General features: G+C 42.7%; 1 protein-coding gene across 7 annotated transcripts in view; it reads right to left on the bottom strand.

Moving 5' to 3' along the window:
* The window catches only part of LOC142887152 (sodium channel protein type 8 subunit alpha-like), a 38,283-nt gene extending 19,653 nt beyond the window's left edge, over positions 1-18,630 (bottom strand). For 4 of the 7 annotated variants that reach the window (XM_076024558.1, XM_076024560.1, XM_076024561.1 and 1 more), the window contains exons 1-9: positions 18,570-18,630; positions 15,917-16,254; positions 6,462-6,579; positions 6,128-6,218; positions 5,878-6,006; positions 4,366-4,457; positions 1,851-2,069; positions 1,655-1,718; positions 1,165-1,306 (exon numbers count right to left, since the gene is read on the bottom strand). In XM_076024558.1, coding sequence (XP_075880673.1) covers positions 1,165-1,306; positions 1,655-1,718; positions 1,851-2,069; positions 4,366-4,457; positions 5,878-6,006; positions 6,128-6,218; positions 6,462-6,579; positions 15,917-16,198 — 1,137 coding nt within the window. In that variant the 5' untranslated portion in view covers positions 16,199-16,254; positions 18,570-18,630. Of the gene's footprint in view, positions 1-1,164; positions 1,307-1,654; positions 1,719-1,850; positions 2,070-4,365; positions 4,458-4,783; positions 4,876-5,877; positions 6,007-6,127; positions 6,219-6,461; positions 6,580-15,916; positions 16,255-18,569 lie in introns of those variants that run through there. The other 3 variants (XM_076024559.1, XM_076024562.1, XM_076024564.1) reach the window with 2 other exon arrangements.
* Positions 18,631-19,249: the final 619 nt, after the last annotated feature.

Here is a 19,249-nt window from a genome sequence, read left to right as displayed (position 1 = left end):
CAACAAAAGATCAACAACACTGAAGGGGTTTTCAAAAAATGTTACTGAAAATTGATTGAAATCGAATGCTGCAAATAGTTTGTATTTACAAAGCCCATAGTTTAATATTACAAAGCTGACTAGTATAGGTCACTGTGTCTCAGATTCAGCAACCTAGGATGAGCTCACACAGAAGGCCTTAGCTGCTAGCCAGCAGGTAAAGGATGGAATATCCATTGTCACCTGAGAGTCCCAATTCATGCTTTGGAGTGCAGATGACGAAAAGGGCCAAGTTTCAGACTCTTGTGGAAGGAAGATATGTGAGAAACAGAGAGCAATGATTGTGGTGACAAACCCTCCTTCCCTGCTTCCTTTCGGGTGGCCACAGTCAACCAGGCCCATTGAGTTAGATTTCTCTAAGGTTGTCATATTTTGGCCTGAGACTACACCCTCAAGTGAGCTTTTGAGTTGACTTCTGTGCCATACATGAAGGAGCTTTGAAGGCTATAACCAAATGATCACAAGGCATTGTCTAACTTGAAGAGCACAGCTTTTTACAGCCTAGATCTGTTGACGACAGAGTTTCTAGTCTGGTTGTGGCAGATCTAGCTTGTCTTTTTGCACGTTGTGGTTTCCCCAAAAAGCAAAGATTGAGAGGACAACACAAAGCCCAAACGATGCTTTGCTCCAGCTGTTTTCCTCCATCACCAGAGAACTTGGCAGACTGAAGTTTAGAAAGTTAAGTCATTTAAGTTTGACCTATAGTAAGCACAATCCAAACTGTCAGAGGGTGATGCCTGTTGTTCTGGGTCAAGTGGCCAACGTGCTTTGGAGCAGGCCATACAGGCAAATAAGTCAAATGAGGAGGTGGGCGTCGCCAACAGTTCCTTGTTTCCCCAAAGAGTCTTTAATGGCATTACCCTCAAGTCAGTGGTGATGAAGGACACTCTACCTCCTGAGAAGGTGGATAATATCCTCAAAATGGTCACATTTAAAGAGGACAAGTCTGGCATACATCCTTTCATCACGACTGGACTTTGGCACGACAAACTTCATTGGTTAGCCATTGGGTGAACATTTCGTTTGCCCAATCACTTTCCAACTTTTGCCCAAAAGACTTTATCCACCAATAAAGAGAAGTAGAAAAAGAAATACTGGACCAGATTACTGAAATCAATGCTTTACCAGCATGTAAAGATTTTCCCAGAAGTCTTGTGTCATGAGTCGGAAGAGAGTCAGAAAAGCCCAGCCGAAGCTGTCAAAGCTGGTGTAACCATAGTTGGGGTTCCTTCCGGCTTTCATGCATGTAAAGCCCTCTGGACACCGTCTACAAGAATAAATAGCGGAAATAAAAACATTAGCAATCAAATTAGTACTGCAAATTCAGCACCAATGGTGAATTAAATGCAACATGATCATGAGAGAGAATACTAATACATGTATGTTGTTGTTTGGTTGTAGGTTGTACATGAATGGACCCACACCCAGATGAGGGTGTCAGTCATGGTTCATTTTTTTTTTAAATAAAAAAATTGATCTCTTCACATTTTTATGTGGCGAGCTATCTAGCTGGTGAGGATATTGACGTTGATAGTCTGAAGTCCCATCCCACTTGCTTTGCACTTAAATTGCTAAACATGAATTAATCCCACAGTGTGTAAGTGCAGTAACCTACCCTGAGTCAGAACTATTTCCACAGAGCAATGCATCAAGCTGACCATGAAGAAAGTAGAAATTACCTGTGAAAGCAAAAAAAGGTCATTGCATTACATACGGTCCATACATGAAGTAGCCTTATTAGTTTCAACTTTCACATTTTCTCTCATTTCGGCTTTCAACAGTTGTTGTCCAGATATCACAGGATCACTTACTGTCATTCATTACGTATTCCCCCCACTCAAAGGGCCTGTCATTGATCATGACCCACTCAGTTACGTTGATTGGCCAGATGACACATTTTTGCCGCAAATTCCCCATGAAGAGCTGCAGTCCAATAAGTGCAAAGACACTAAGACAGAAGACGGTCAGAATCATCACGTCCGACAGCTTCTTTACAGACTGGATCAGGGCGCCCACGATGGTCTTCAGGCCTGTTAGTTAATATACAGACGTATAATATACAGATGTATAGACGTGTACAAATTTGCACTGGAGGACATATATGAGAACAGGTGATCTCACAAGAAAACATTTACAAATTACAATGCATGCATGCACATACAGGCAGACAAAAAGTGGCACATGAATATTTTTTTTTTACTTTTGGTACCGCAAACCTGCACAAGCCGGTTTGGCATGTGTTTTGGAGGCACTTTAATTAAACTTACTTGGCAAAAATCAGACTTAATCCTGAAAAATTCTGCTGCTGAATATCAATAACAGACATGCCTTTCTCAGACTGCAGACAAGGCCATAAATGGTAGGAGTAGATTAGCAAGCAGCAGCTAGCTTCCAGTAGGAGCACCACAAGCCAAGTCTATGAGCAATACTAGCCAGCTGAAAGAGATCTACAGTGGAAGTGGAAGCTTCCAAGCCATGGCAAAATGCTCCGTGAGCAAGACCCTTGCAAACCAAACTGCCAAACTACTGTTTGCAGCAGTTGCGCACTTAGACAAATATATTGATGGATAGTAGTTTATTAAGATTTTGCCAATAATTCTTGTAAACTTTCACACACATCAAGGAAAGGATTCTTTTGAAAGTATCAGTGTAGTTGCCCATTGCAGATATAATGGTGGCTGTGGGCTAACAACAGCACATTCAAAAATGAATTCTACCAGTGTTATCTTTAACACATTTATTTTTGTAAGATTTAAGAACTTTCCTTTTTGTATGACCCCCTTTTGTTTTTTGATATGTTCTCTTAGTTTTATGCTTTTTGTACTGTGTGTTGTCAGCTGGTTCTGGGATAGAGGAGTTGTTTGCAGTCATTTTCAGACATATCTTTTTCACACATTTACTACTTTTGTCTAGCCCACACAGAAACACACAAAAAGAAGTCTGTTCTAAATTAAACATGAATAAATACTCATTTTGTTTATCACAAAACACAGCAGACCACAACAAAAACACTGGATAGAATGTTCCCATCAGAAAGACACTTGTGACTGGTTTTTTTTTCTGCAAGTGACTGTTGAATTTATCTGAAGGATCGGTTGTATCATGTCAATACTTTTTTTTCCTTCAAATGCTGTTATTTTCTGCATCTACCTGTGGGAACAACCTGACTCGAGTGATTATTCCTCATTCTGTCAAGAAGCTTAACACAGCAAAACCAACACATACAGTGCAAGAGTTTGGTCAAGGAAGCGGAAAATAAAGAGCAGAAGGGGGGGGGGGGAGCAGAGAAGTGTTTGTCACGGGGCAGAGCAATGGGAGGTGGCATGCAAATCATTTAAACGCCAAGGCTGAAGAAATTGACTGTGATAGATTGAGTTGGCATCAGTTAGATGAGTTAGCAAAAGCTCTCACATTTGAACCATGTCATTTAACAGTAAATGAATGAGCCAGTTCATTTTAATGCTTTTCAAATTACATAATGAAAGCCCATTGCCACAACATGCTCACTAAGAGCTGACCTGCTTTATATTGTTTTTATCATTTTTATTTCTAATCGTAGGCTTTTGACCAATCACTTTCACACCTTCACAGGTGAGGATTTGGTGGCACTTAAAACTGTGGGCTGGTCTATTTTGTTTAATTTAAGCCATTTTGCACACTGGCACACTAACACAATACATTTAGCCAGGAAGTTGGATAGAAAAAAAAACCAAGATTAATAATATTAATAATAATAATAATAATAATAATAATAATAATAATAATAATGATAAATAATAATATTTTGCATATTCTTTTAACTTATTTATTAACCTTACAGGAAAGAAACGGAAACCTAGATCAGAATCTCTACAGGCTCAAACAGTTTTTAAAACTTCAAAAGAAAAAAGGGGCTCTCTGAGCTCAAGTTGTTAGAGCATGTTTCGCAAAGCTTCATGCATCATCAACGTGTTGTTGAATTAGGCTTGGCAGTCTGGAGAGTGAAACAGTTTTTTGACCAATGTGGCAGTGACGTGTATTTTGCGAATTTTGCTCAGTATGAGAAAACCAGACCGAAACAGAATTGCATGTCCGTTCTTTGGATTAACTTCCATTTCATGAGGAAAAAAACACGGAGCCCAGCTATCCCTATACATAAAGCATGGGAGCTCAAAAGACTGCCAGTAGACTGCTAAGCCTATCAAAAATGTATTGCTACCATTTTTGATTGTCAAGAGTAGGCAAAATCAATAAAGAGGTTCTTAAACATCTGCTTTTGCACTAGAAGTCAGTAGGATGGAAGTAGGGCCGGCTAGAGGAGGCTCAGCCTTAGTGTTTAAATCTCACCTGGAATGACAGAAATGGTCTTCAATGCTCGGAGAACCCTGAACGTTCTCAGCGCTGAGACATTCCCAAGGTCCACAAACTCTGTTATATATCTGCAACAAGGTAAGGGTGACACACAGAACAGATTCCCCATGACACACAACACACACACAATAACGACATGTACACGCATGTGCGCGGCAGAGCACGACACCAGCACCACCATCGATGACCAGGGGGGGGACACCACGGCAAGAGAGAGAGCGCCTGTCAGAGCGGTGGGGAGAGAAGAAGAGGGAGGAAGGAAGGAAGCAAGGAAGGAAGGAAGGAAGGAAGGAAGGAAGGAAGAGGAGGAGAGGGACTGAAACATAACCACACCTAACATCAACCCACTGTGACTCGCCCACCCACAAGCCCCCAAACACCTGGACTGTCTTACCTGGGATAACTGAAATTGTTTTCAAAGCCCTCAGAACCCTGAACGTACGCAGAGCTGACACATTGCCTAGGTTTACAAACTCTGTTATATACCTGCAAGGTGGATCAGATACAGTTACTCAGCAGCCATCCCGAACAGACACGCACATGTTTTAATGCACATCTCGGTTGTTGTTGTTGTTGTACAGGGCACATCCTAAAAAAGAAATATCTGGAGTCAACCTCTGAAGTGAAGGTGACACCCAGAATGTCCAGGGAAGGTGAAGATTCAGCCACCACCAGTGTGTCAGTGATAGCCCTTCATTAGGTCCATGATGGATTGTATGGAAGTGCAGTATGCACAGAGGTGGCCTGAACTTGTATAAAAGGTGGGACGTTTCATCTGGATTAAAGTTCCAGTGTGTAAAATTTGGCCTTGATTTATGATTTTTTTTGTATTGGTAAAAGCTGATGTGTGTGTAAATATATGTGTGTGTGTGTGTGTGTGTGTATGTATATATATATATATATATATATATATATATACACACAAATATATATACACACACACACATATATACATATTTATATACATACATACATATATATGTATAATTACATACATATATTTATATACATACATACATATGTATGCATACATACATATATAGATATACGTGTATATATATATATACATATACATATATATGTACGTATACATGTATATATACACATGTGTGTGTGTATATATACATATACATATATATATATATATATATATATATATATATATATATATATATATATATATATGTATATATACATACATTGAGAGGGAGCGAGAGAGAGAGAGAGAGAGAGAGAGAGAGAGAGAGAGAGCGAGCAATAAGGGTCTTCCTCCCAGTAAGCCAAGGAAGTACGGTCTGCTGTAATGTGCAATACAATAAAATACCTTGTAAAATGCATTATTTTCTTGCACCCTAATCCTCTTTTTTGTTTTCTCGCTTTTCTTCTAAGTCTAGCCATACAATGTTTGACATCTTGAAACTATGTTTTTGGAGTGAGTCGAGTGGAAACGCGTCACCCGTGGGACGAGGGTTGAAAAAAAATACTTACGCCATTGAAATGACCATGAAATCCAGCCAGTTCCATGCGTCTCTGAGAAAGGTGAAGTCGTCGATGGCGAAGCCTCGGGCAATAATTTTTGTCAGTGATTCGAATGTGTAGATACCTGTGAAGGTATACCTTCAAAGAAAAAAATAAAGAAGAAAAAGTGGTAAAATAGGATTAAAAAACAACAACCCAGAAGCCTCGTACGTGGACGTGGCAGTAGCGTAACGGCTGGGCGGGGTGAGCGTGTACTTACTCTACTTGTTTGGACCACTCAGGGGGGTCACTGAATGTCATGAATATACAGTTGGTCAAAATGGTACACATGATGATCATGCTGAACAGCGTGAGGAGAGGCAGAGGGTTAAGGAAAACTTGGAAGACACACGTTTCTCTCACTCTCTCTCACACACACACACACACACACACACACACACACACACACACACACACACACACACACACACACACACACACACACACACACACACACACACATACACACACACACACACAAAACACTTGAACATTGTTAGAACAGGAAAGACACAGATAAGCAGTTGAGAAAAGAGCCGCTGGAAAAGGATATGAATGTATCAAAATCTTAATTGCTATTCGCCTAAGTAGATTAAAAGGACTTAAGATGTACAATGAGGGAGTGGCACTGAAGCGGAAGATTGTTTTGCCACTGTTAACGACAATAAATGTCTGTGGAGAAAGAGAGAGAGAGAGAGAAAGAGAGAGAGCAAGACGGCAAACACAGTCAAAAACAGTCAGCAAACATTTGCACCGTCACGCAACGAAATCTGCATTTGTTTTCTTCCCCTTACCAAACTTGCAGTGACAAATTTTAGCATCTGCGCTATTCGTGGGAGAAATTACAGTTTTCTTTTTTCTTTTTTTTTTTGGCAAATTAAAAAAAATATTTAATTTGCAAAAAAAAAAAATAAGCAAGTAAAAACAAATAACATCAAAACAATAAGTGGGTATTAACAGCACCAGAACGGGACCAGAACGAGAGGTGAAGCGGAAAAAGATTGCACTGTGTCAGAGAGAAAAAAACAGAGTTGTTTTTTTTTTTTGCTGTTCTTTGTTTATTCTGCTGATGCAGATCCCTCGGCAGCTAGCAAGCTCCAAGTCCAGAGCGCAGCTAAACCCCGCTGTGTGCAGCCTGTGGTCGCCCCCTGGTCCCGCGGCCCCTCCACCCACCAACACCACCCCTCCGGGGACAGTGGAGCACAGGGACCAGACAGGTACACAGGAAGCTTTGGTCTCCCTTCACCCAAAGTTTAAAGCTCTTACTGGAAGAGAACCGCAAATGGTGTCATCGATCAGGGGGCAGGATCTGCTGACTCTTAGCTCTCAACAACCACTCCCCGCCCATAAACAGCCCCAGTGCTGAGCGGCGCTGGGCCACCCGGCCCTGCAAGGCTGCACTGTCTTTATGCTCCGACCTCATGTTTTGTTATGCAACGTCCTGGCTGCATGGGCGATCAGGGTGGATGTGGCACAAGCACCGGCAGAGGAAATATTTTCAACCAATAACAAAGAAGTAGATTGCACCCGTCTCCATTTCTGGACTCCATTCTAGGTCTTGGTCTTAACCATTTCTCAAAGATGTATATATGGAACTTTGTTTTTGAGTTTTCATTATGCGGCTGCCAGGTATTTGCAGAATAAAACTTGTTTGTCTACATGGAGACAATCTTCATATGGTAAGGCTGGGAAAGGACATATCGACTTAACTTAACCAAACCTGGTTGGGTGACATATGGTGGTTTTATGTGGTTTATTACAAGTGTAGTGAGGACTGGAGATTACAAATTAGGGACAAGTGACCCATACACTGCGCAAAACATTATTCTTGATCAAATCCATTTATTAGCCATCCGGTAAACTAAATATACTGTAACCAATAATAATAACCAATAATAATGTAAAGTTACATTAAATAAGCATAGCCAAGAACCACTCCTAAACCCTAAACCAAAGTGTTGGAAGGTAAAAGTGAGACTATGGTGCAAAACACGATCCCTTCCTGCTTTGCCTCTTCTTTCACACTGGAGGACACTGTCATCAACCACTGCAGTTTCAATTCTCAGTAAGAACGCTTTTATCAGACATTTCCAAGCTTCGTTGCGATTCGCCTCAAGTCTAATCGTGGGAGGAGCCATGGCCTGACTTGATCTTAAACATTCAACACATTCATGCCAACCTTGTGATACAAAATCAGACAAACTAAAATAAAACTGGAATTTTTTTTTTTAAAGTCAATCACTTTCACCTCTGTTTGAATCTTCCACAGAACAAAGGCCTAACTGAAGCATTCAAAGGATCGAAGCTACATACTGAAGCTCAGCAGAATCAACCTGCAGCACAAAGCGATCCGCTGCTCGTTCTACAGAATAAAAACAACTTTACTGCGCTACAAGAAGCCCCTGGTGGAGGACGTGTGCGTAGTCCTCTCTTTTATTTCATTTAATTTATTCTGTTGTCATTTATACAACAGGACCTCAAGAACGACGTAGCGGAGAAATCCTGAGCAAAGCGCTGTCCTCAAACCACAATGCCAGTCCAAAATGTGAACATCCTATGAATTTAATGTCTTTTCTTTCATTCTCATGACCATTGACAATGCAGTTTCTCACTGAAGGAATCAAAACTATGTATGAACACACGTGGAATTATGTAAGTGTAAAATAACCCAAACAAGTTATATATTTAAATTCTTCATAATAACCACCAGCTTTCCTTTTTAGTTATTTAACACAGATTTTTTTTTTTTGCTGGATAATTACATATATTTTTCTCATATATTTGATGTCTTCAGTATCAATCTGCAGTGTCGAAAGATGTCAAGATAAAAAATAAAAAAAATTGCATGAGAAGGTGTGTCCAAACTTTTGACTGGCAGTGTATATTACATTAAAATCAGTGCACATTGTCCTCTTCTGCACATAGCGAACCTCCATCCGAACCCACGACCTTCTTGCTGTGAGGAGATGGCGCCAACCACTGCACCACCGTCTCCATATGGCCTGCTGGTGTCCTACACAATAATACATCTTTCCATTATCGCATTATTTAAAAGCTTTTCCCTCGCGCGCGCGCACACACACACACACACACACACACACACACACAGACACACCAGCAGTGCTATAAGCAAACCGGACAGGCTGCGTTCAAAGGGGTCGCTCTGTCTCGCAGAGGTCATATGCAATGCTGACGAGACAAATTCGCACAATGCAAATGGAGGGAGGAGGTTGTAAAAATGTGCAAGCGATTCCCCATTAGCAGTTCACCGGCGTCCCACACTGCATGACGACGCTCCACTGTTTAATTAATGTGCGGCATCCTCCCTCAGATGAATTTTTCAGAGAGGTCTGAGAACTTTGGATACTAAGCAGTTATCTCGGGGAAATGGGTCTGATTTGTTCACGCGCACGTTATTGGTCAGTGTCAACGCAGCATCTAGGATTTGTGTGTGATTCAGCAAAAAAAAAAAAAGAAGGAAAAAAAAGGTAGAACTGGTGAAAATGTGCAATGACAATGAAAGGGAGAAAAAAAAACTTGCTTTGAAAGCATGATTTGGCAACCTGGGGAAAGAGCTGCAGATATGCGATTTCCTTAACCGGGGCAGTTATAGAAAATGGATGGATGGATGGATGGATGGATGGATGGATGGAATTTATCACAAAACACCAACTGAAGTTCAAGCCCAGCATGTGGTTCAAAGCAGATAAATAAAATACTTCTGGACGGAGAACCGTTTTTCCCCACACATTTTCCAAATCAAAGAGAAGCGGATGAATATAAAGGTGTGTCTAAGAATCAAGCCATCCTTCAAGCATGTCCAGCACAGACGCAGGTGACACAGTGCTGCTCACTCACAGCATCTAGCCATTTGACATCTATACTGCTGTCAAGCTATTAAATCCATGTATTTTAAAAGGCTCAAAATATCAGCTAGATTCGTTATGTCTGGACTTCTCGACAGTCACGTGGTGATAATGACTGACTGAGACGTGTAGACGGTCACTGGGACACAAAACTCAAGCGCGGAAGCAGCACACAAACAAACAAAGGAGGGGGAAAAAAAAAAAACCCAGGAGCACCGGCAGTGATGCAGAGCAGAGAAAGCAGAGAGCTGCAGAGGGGCGAGAACCAAATCTGAGAGGAGGTGGGGAGGAGTGGGGGATGGGGGGAGGGGGAGGCAGGGAGAGGGCAACGGGGGGAAGCATGCAGCAGAGCAGCGCGAGAGAGGTGGGGAGGGAGGCAGCGAACGAATGGGCGAGAGACGCGTACAGAGAGACCAAAGAACAAAGATCTGTCTCCATTTTCACACAGAGACAAACGATGGGCGCGCTTCTGCGTTCATCAGCTCTGTGGTTCCTAATGGATTTATATCTTTCTGTTTAACCAGACATGTTTTTGATCAGAAATATGTCAAAGGTAGGAAAAAAAACGTGTGCCTGATTAAAAGAACAATATCAATCCAATGTGTGCGCGTGCTGTTGTCCTCCACGCAACGCCAACAAGAGGAATCAGATCTGCGGGAAAGTTGGACCCACAAACTGCAGTGTCCCAGAAAGCAAACAGCGGATTAACGTCTGACGGCAGTGGACAAGCAAAGATTATCGTTATTAAAAATAATAATAATAATAATAATAATAATAATAATAATAATAATAATAATAATAATAATAATAATGAGTGATAAAATTAAAAAGTCTAAAAACATGAGATGCATCAATCATTTCACTAAGTGTGTCCAGCAAAAACCACGGTAATGTAACAGATGAACTGTGAGGAATTCTGGGGAAAGTGGAAGTTACACCCAAACATGTCAAAAGGTGGGAAAAACCTGTTCGATATAAAATCCATAATAATGTCCCCAGAAACAGCAGCGTGTGATTGAAACAGGGTGGGACTTTGTTCTCGCTCATCAACCCAGTCCATCCCTTTATCCTCTTTCGCACATCCAAATCACGTCTTCTTGTGCTGAGAGGCAGGAACGCACGGCGTGCGAGCAGGGCCAATTTTCCACATCGTCCATCGACAAAACTTTTATGCCTCGTGACAAAACACCTGACAGCGGGGCTTTAATTATTTACGGCCTTTGCATTACATCCTGACGCATCACTCAGGCACTTCCTGGGAGCTGAGCTGCAGCCAGGGCTCGGCCGGCCACTTCGCCCGCTAGCTAATCCCACTCCCATGTCGCTCCACTCACCTGGATGCTACGCTGAAAAAAAAAAAAGGATACCCCCCCACCCATCCCTCCTCCCCCCGGCCCCCACATACGTCCACTCCCTTCGCCCACCCCCCCTCCATCGTAGTGGCACACTCGACCTATTGTCCGCTCTGCCTCGCTCAGCGCCGGTGTGGAAAGATGCTGTGTCATCAGAGGCCGAGGGCTCAGACAGAGCGCTGGAGCCTACAGCACCTCCGTCTAATTTACTACACTCTGAGAAAAAAAAAAAAAAGAAGGAAAAAACACGCAAGCACTACGCCGCTAGAGCGAAGCCAGCGGAGCAGAAAGCTGGAAAAAAAAAAGGGTAAAAAAGCAGACAAAGGATGAGCAGACAGGAAGAGGGGATGGAGATGGGATGGATGAGTGGATGGGGGGGGGGGGGGGCACGTTAGCATTGATGGACATTCAGGTTTCTCATATATACGAGAATATGCATTGATCAATAAGGGTCTTGCTCCTAGCTAGCTGCCATCCTACACCGCCATTTTTTTTTTAAGGAAGCCCACCTGACAGTGGCCTGAATATGAAACGTGCTGTCTTACACACTGGACCTTTTACAAAGTAAAACTATTCGGGCCGGGGAAGATGGCGCTATTGCAATGTGTTTTCCCCTACAGTGTTTCCGACGAAAGGAAGTTTCCCTCACAACAACAACACGGCAAACACAACACGGGGGGAGCGCAGGATGACACCACAGGGGGCGCTAGAGGTTTCCACCCCGTTCACTTCCAGCTGAATCATCGTGACAAAGAGGCGCGCACACACACACACACACACACGTGCTAAAAGCAAGCTTAAAAAATATATAAATATATATAATAAAATAAAAGGCTGGCATGGCCTCCATCTCGCCGTCCTGCCATGCTCTTCCTGTGTGACCACAGCAACCTGTGTGACCACAGCAACCTTAACATTATCTAATCACATCAGACATTTGAAAAGCCCAGGCAGTCCTCTGCTCCATCACAGGGGGAAAGGCGAAGTGCAACGCTGCACTTCTCTTCCTCACCACTACCCCTTCTTCCTCCCTTTGATGTATGAGTGCTGTGATCAGGTTTCCTGCAGCCGACAGTCTCTCTCTCTCTCTCTCTCTCTCTCCCCCCCCCCTCTCTTTCTCTCAAACACACACACACACACACACTGCTGCTCCACTTGGCATACGGTGCAACCATAAGCAAAAGGATGACTGTGGGTTGAGTGAGTGAGTGAGTGAGTGAGTGAGTGAGTGAGTGAGTGAGTGAGTGAGTGGGGATGATCAGTGTGAGAGCGCCAAGGACTCCAGCCTCAACTAGACATAGTAACCCCTACCATAGAGGACACATATTAGCAGATTAGAAGGGGGATTGTTGTGAATGATAGTAAGGGGAGGTGAGAGGAGGCAGCCACGCCGCAGGAATTTGCTGACATGCGCCGGATATGACGAGGTTGGCAGACTCTTGACTAAGCAGAATGAAGATGAGCCAGGAGCTGGGAGCCAGGAAACAATAAAATAAGCTAATTGGGCTACTAGCTGTCAGACCTTCAGTTTCAAAGGAATTTTTTTTTTAATTTTCCATTAAAGGAACCAACAAATTGTACTGCATTAAGTTCCTGTGCAGCAGCTTCTGTAGATTAATTCTCATTCTCACTAAAAGTGATGCATTCATGTTCTTCCCACAGGTTCCAAGGGAGACAAACACAAGGCAGCCGCGTGGAACAGAATGGAACGAACAACCGGCTGGGCATGTTGTCACTATTTGTCACGGCTGGTTTCACTGTGGAGGTTGAGGTAACAAACACCGCGTGAGTGACTCCACTGGTGATGAAGGAATTAAATAAATAAATGAAAAAATGTTGATATATTCTGGAAAGTGTTTTAGAAAAACATGTATATATTTTTTTTCTTTAGAGGATTAATAATTGTCTTTCTGACCAGTGTAGCGTGTGCAAAGTGTGTCGGCTGGCTGATGGAGACCCTGACAAAAACACTTGGGCGGTGGGCTTATGTGTTCTAAAATAAATGAATGAATGAATGAATACATTTGTGAAATACAAAAAAAAATAAAGTTTCAATAATGAAAATGGAAAAAATGATTAAAAAAAAAAATCAGACAGTGCTTTGTCATTTACTGAGCATTTTATATGGTCTTTAGTTAGGCAACAATTGTGATACCTTGTATCCTGCGCCAACTTTCAGGGCCTAATTAGTCGAGCTGTAATGCCTTCATCCTTTTCTGAGTGAACTGCACACCGCATGAGGAGCCAGATGGCTGCATTTGGCTGGGTGAGGAGGGTTGGGGATGATAATGCAGAGGGCCAGAATAAAAGCCTTCCTGTGGCCACCAGTGAACTCGGACTGCAGATCAATAGATCACAAAAGGCACAAACACTTGATAGTTTTGTGCTTCCTATGATAGAGAAGCAGCGCTGGCCGACGGCCGAGTCCTGCTGACTGGGCTTCTCACCGCCGTGCAGGCGTCAGATTCTCTTACACATTATCACCGGCGGAGCGCTAGCGGCTAGCTACCCCCTCCGTCCACCGCGGCTGCGCGGAGCCTCCCTAGATGACTTCCTGTCATCTTCGGCCGCACTTCCATTTCCTCTTAGGCACACTTACTGCTACACTTCTACACGGCAGGAATCCAGAAATACTGCTGGTGCGCGGCTCTGTGCGTCAGCTGCAGTTTACAGTCAGGCTTTATGTAATGTGTATTGAGGAGAAACACAATATGTTACATAAACGTTTGCCCAAATGTGAAGTACATTTCCAGTGCATTCCAGCTCAGTGCTTTTAAATGAAACCATCAGAATGGGGCGGTTATGGAATGGAAACATGAACACGCGTGGCTGCCACTGGAACGCGGTGGCTGGTGTTCATGCAGATGTGACCACTAGCAAAATGGATCCCGTGTCGTTTAGGCCTGATCGGCCTCCATTGATTCAGTCAAATGCCTTAGAACTGATTGATGGTGGATTGATGAGAATCTTAGTGCAAGGTCAACCAAACGTCGGCAACAAACTATCACTTACAATTGCTAGAAGCCGGTTTTACGCGATGTTTTCCCTAACGGCCGTAATAAGAAACCAAACGCATATCTGAGTAACAGAGAAGCTTCAAGGCTCTGCACTGACGCGAACATGCTTGTTCACAAGCAGCAACCTCAGCAAAAGGCCTGCTAAAGCTTCTCAAGGGAGGAAATGGCCTCCCTCCATCATTGACTAAGAGGAATTCTCAATAAATAGGGCATAATGCCTTCCCCAGCATCTCTTATCTCCCTTTCAAGAGCAGAAGCCTCTGGATATTGTGGGTTGATAACCACATTTTTGCAAAAACCTTCATATTAAAAACCTGAAAATCTCCATTCCTTCAAACTCTTTCCTTTGTCAGGCAAGGAAATAACACACGCAATCACAACACTAGAAATACATTACAAGTTGCAAATACATAGAAACAAGAATGCATTTCGGCATGTTGCAAAATTCAATTATCAAGAAACCTGAAACTGTGATGAAACATGAGACGACTAAAGATGCCCTCCATTACATAAGTAGAGCTTCTTGGTGTAATCATGAGGGTGAAGAACTGTACTGCTGTCTGGCCAACGTACTGCTTTCAGAAGTGGGTGAAAAACTCACTCAGTCTCTTTACACTCAGTGCTGCCCCCTCAGGTTCGCAGCGTTAGCGCTGGAGGTTTGCAATGGCATGAAGCTAATTCACTGAACCGATTCCAATTCCCCTTGAAAATGAGACACAACGGCAGATTTTTCATTCCCTTCAGCTACTGAATCATCTTGACCACACGTTAATTTAGATGATTAATTAACGGCGTTAAAAAAAAGAAAAAATCCTTTGTGAGATTCACCGTTGTCCATCAACTGCAGTCCAAAGAAAGCCTGCGGGTGCAGGAAGAGAGCAGCGACAGCCCTCTGCTGCTGCTGCTGCTGCAAAGGAGCACTAAAAAAAAAACCCTCAGTGATATTGTGTGCACCCCAATAATGCAGTGACCGTCTTTGAGCACCTGCAGCAATGACTAGAAGCTTTTTCAGTGGATCAAGGTCATCTTTGCAATTTCGATCACCTAGTCTCATATTATAACAATAATGTCAACAAAATCCCAATAATACCTTAAAAAAAAGTCCATTATTGACTTCTCTGACTCGCTCCTCTTTTCTCAAGGTGCTAACGAGTGAGCGATGCCTTGATGACACTTGGCAGAAAAAAAAAAGCTTAATAATAAAAAATATATATATATATATGTTAAAAAAATAAATGGAGTGGCCAAGCTGTCATGCTTTTCTTGGCCTAATAATCAGTTACTGGTTGTGTGAACAATGAAACAATGTTCCTAATTAAACAAGTAACAACTACAAAGTGCCGCAGCCCAGACTAAAACTACAGCAACAACTCCATAATGATGACGGCTTCTGGAAACCTTCCGTGCCATCTTCAAAAATGGGAATAATACCTTAATGGAAATACAACTACAACAGCTGATACCTCTCGGCACCCGTCGCCAGGTGTTCAGACCACCTTCGCTTTTTTTGTCCCCCTCCCAAAGGAACGCCAAAGCTTAATTGTCAGCGGGAAGCTAGAACTCACTTTACTGGAAGCTGCGAATGGTGGTGTTGGAAGTGATGCTTTCTAGAAAACCACAGAGACTACAGGGAAGGTATTCGTCATGCGCAGCTGCTTCACCTGTGTAGGGGGACGCCCTTTCTAATGTTAAGACTAACAGAAATAGAACCGGGGTAATGCAGCATATCTGTCAAAAAAAATGGATGCTGCATTTAGCCAGTGTGAGAACTCACTTTCTTGTTCAAATAATATGGGTCCAAGTCCTGCAGCGGCGTGGCGAACATCCCACTAGGCGGATCGCCGTAGATGAAGGGCACGCTCTTCCCAGCCTCCAGGTCACTGTTGGGTTTCTGTTCATTTTCGTCAGATGTGTCGCGGTGACTACTGTCCGATCTGGGCTTGGGTGGCTTCTTGTTCGCCTCTTCCTTGATGCGCTTCTCGATGTTAGCAAGCGACTCCGGGGTGAATTTCTTGAAGCTGTCAGGTCCTGGAGGTGCAATAAGGGGCGCAGCCATGTTTTCATCCTGCAGCTATTTCCTCTTTATTTGTTTTCCATGCCCGACATACAGCTCTGTGGGGGAGAAGAAGGCACAGAGTGAGAAAGAATGACCACATCACTTAGATAAAGCACAGTTTGAAACAATTTGTATCAAGTGAAATGATCAATCAATTTCTAGTGGTTTCATTTTTATTCAGCGTTAATCTTTATTAATAATAGCGCTGTCTTGGCAACGAAAGTTAAAACAATTTTGCGTGGAAAAGAAGTGTACTTGCACTAATAAAACATTTTGAGACTGAACAGCGTTTTGCAAAACTGAGTGATCATGTGACCATGTCGATGTTTTCTGAATAATTACAGAAAATATCACCCTCATGATTTAAATGACTGGAATTGTTAAATATTCACAGTATATTTAAGTCAACTGAGCTGCTCCTCTCCATGTAATATGAAGCCAATTAAGTGCCTCTGGTCTTGGAAACGTGGAGAGTTGCATAGAAATGTGCCAAAACCGCAGGAATAAACTAGCAAACCCACAAACAGAATTCAAGCTTGTCATATGAAAACAATAATAACACAGCTTTGACAATATTGAGCGTATTGCTTCTGACCAAAACCATAGATCAGAACTACTATGAGAGTGTTACAGGGAGAATGTGCTTTCCTCCTTTTGAAAAATGTGTGGGTTCACAAAAAAAAGAAGAAATTGTTTCTCAAGCAAGGAAAGGGACGTTGTAAAAATACCTTCGGACTACTGGATACAAAAATATCCATAGCCACATAAACAAGTCTTATACTGATGCATGAGGTCAACCAGTGGGAGCAGTATGAAGGAAGATACTGCTTCAAAACAAAGAAAAGAAAATTCACACTTCAGCTCGCTACAAGGATCTCAGTTTCTGGGAAAAGAAAACCATGTAAAAGCATATGTGAACTTTTAAAGATGCCGTACACCACTACAGACTGGAAGCACAAGAAGTGGCAGCATCATAGTGTGGTGCTGCTTTTCAGCTGGAGGGAGTGGTGCACTTTACAAAATCAATTGCATCGTGGAGAAGGCAAGCAATGTGGACATATTAAAGCAGGATCTCAAGACGTTAAAAGCTCGGTCACAAATGGATGTTCCCCGTGCAGCTTGATAACCTCGCTAGCATTTTTACGCAGACATTCGGAAATGGATTAAAACAACATGTCAAGTGTTGAATTGACCCTGACCTTGAATGTGCGTACAAGGAGAGCTGCACTGGTGGCAACACTCTAGCCAGGAGTGAATCCCTGTACTTAGTATGCATAAAAGGGACTGTAAAAAATAATTCTACCATCTGTAGTTATCCTATTTGGTTGTTTTTTTTTCATTATTAGGCAGTACTCCTACTAATTTTGACTTTTTTTTTTTTTTTTTTTATGGAGCCGGTTCTGTCAGAGAAAAGGAAACACGGCAAAATAAACCTGAAAATTTGCAAAACAGTAATATGTGCCATTCGGAATTATTTCCTCTCCTCCATCAATCTTAATGACAAGAGCGCTTGCCCTCAATGCCGAATCCCATTCCACGGTGTCACCTTTATTCTTTATTGTTTAATATATCCAAAAGTGTTGTTCTAATTCCATTTGTCTGCATACAACCATGCCCGAAGCCAGTGTTGGGATTTCAGTGTTGTAGCAATGCTAGCTTCACGTTAACCATTCAGATGTAAAGCCTTTTTTTTTTTTTTTTTTTTTAGCACTTTTCTACTCACTGTTCTGGCTTGGAGTCCCAAGATGTCCAAGCCAGAACTTGGTGCAAACGGAACTAGTGGTAAGTTCACAATATGTGAGAAAATGGCTTCACCCAAGGTTCATTCACAGTGCCAAATGGCAATATGACAGCAAGAGGCCACGCATTGAGATAAAATAAAGCAGAGGCAGCACATTAGCCACGCTAAATGTATACAGCAAGTTAAAGCAAAGCTAATTGTTGTTTACATCTTTTGCATATCACCGTCTATAAATGAACAGACCATAGATGTAAACAAACTTTTAAAGAGTCAAGAAAATAAATAGTTGGGCTTTATTAGCTAAGAGTTATTCAAATGGAAGATACTTTTTAACTATTTAAGTATTGGCTTGGATTACAATTTTTAAACATGCTAGAGGATATCTAATCTAAAAACTATTACTGGAAATTATTCAACCTCTGGGGCACTGACTCATCCATTTGTAATATCAACTGCATCTCCCCTGCCTTTCCACAATATATGAATTTCTGTCCACGGTCGGCTGCAGGCCATGCTCTTTGACACCTGATATTCTACAGTCAAGTCACATTTCGGACTGGGGGAGGTGGAAGGAAAGAAAAACTGGTGTGTGTGCAACATTCAGTGAAACAATGGCGAAGGGGTACAAACCTGAAAATGAATCGGAAAGAAGTCAAACATCCAGAGATCCCAGAGCCATGCAGGTATCTTGAAGGAGGAGAAGAAGAAACACACACTCAGTCAACTAGTGGAGGGAATCAGTCCAATTCTAGTAACCCAACCACGGCACAACCTCCAAGTCTCCTTTCAAAACCAGCACGTCAATTGATCTGCCCTGAAGGTGATTCAGACCAGGGTGAGAGGGTGGGGGGGTTGCAACAGCATGGCAAGCTGTGTGGAAGAGCAAAGAACAGCCCTTAAAAGACTGCAAGCTAAAAACCCTCTCTCTCTCCCAGCAAAACAAAACAAAAGGGAAAAAAAACTCCTCACGTGAAGACTTCCGGTTGGCCGCCACTTCGTTAAGTCACAAACGTGCGCAGAACGGCGTCACCGTCTCATTTACGAAGCGCGTGGATGGCGCTGACCGCGCGTCACCCCCGCCAAAAAAGTGCGCAGCCCTTTAAACGGTTATATCCGTTCAAAGAAAAGACGGAAATTAAACACTAATCACGCGCGGAGCGAAGGACCTTTTTTTTTTGAGAAAAAAAGCCCTGCTCACTTGCCGTCCAGGTGGAAAACGGTGGACAATTTGCCCACTGCTCGGCTCGGCGGAGCTCGAGGCGGAACGCCCCGGGACCGCAGCGTCCTCGCGACGGAGGATATACGAGTTG

The sequence above is a fragment of the Nelusetta ayraudi genome, unplaced genomic scaffold (assembly GCF_046127955.1).
Source record: "Nelusetta ayraudi isolate G7.1 ecotype Tasmania unplaced genomic scaffold, CSIRO-AGI_Nayr_v1 ptg000017l, whole genome shotgun sequence".
In the NCBI taxonomy this organism is placed as follows: Eukaryota; Metazoa; Chordata; class Actinopteri; order Tetraodontiformes; family Monacanthidae; genus Nelusetta; species Nelusetta ayraudi.
Note: the sequence above shows the minus strand (reverse complement) of the source record. Positions and strands in the feature narration are given on the sequence as shown.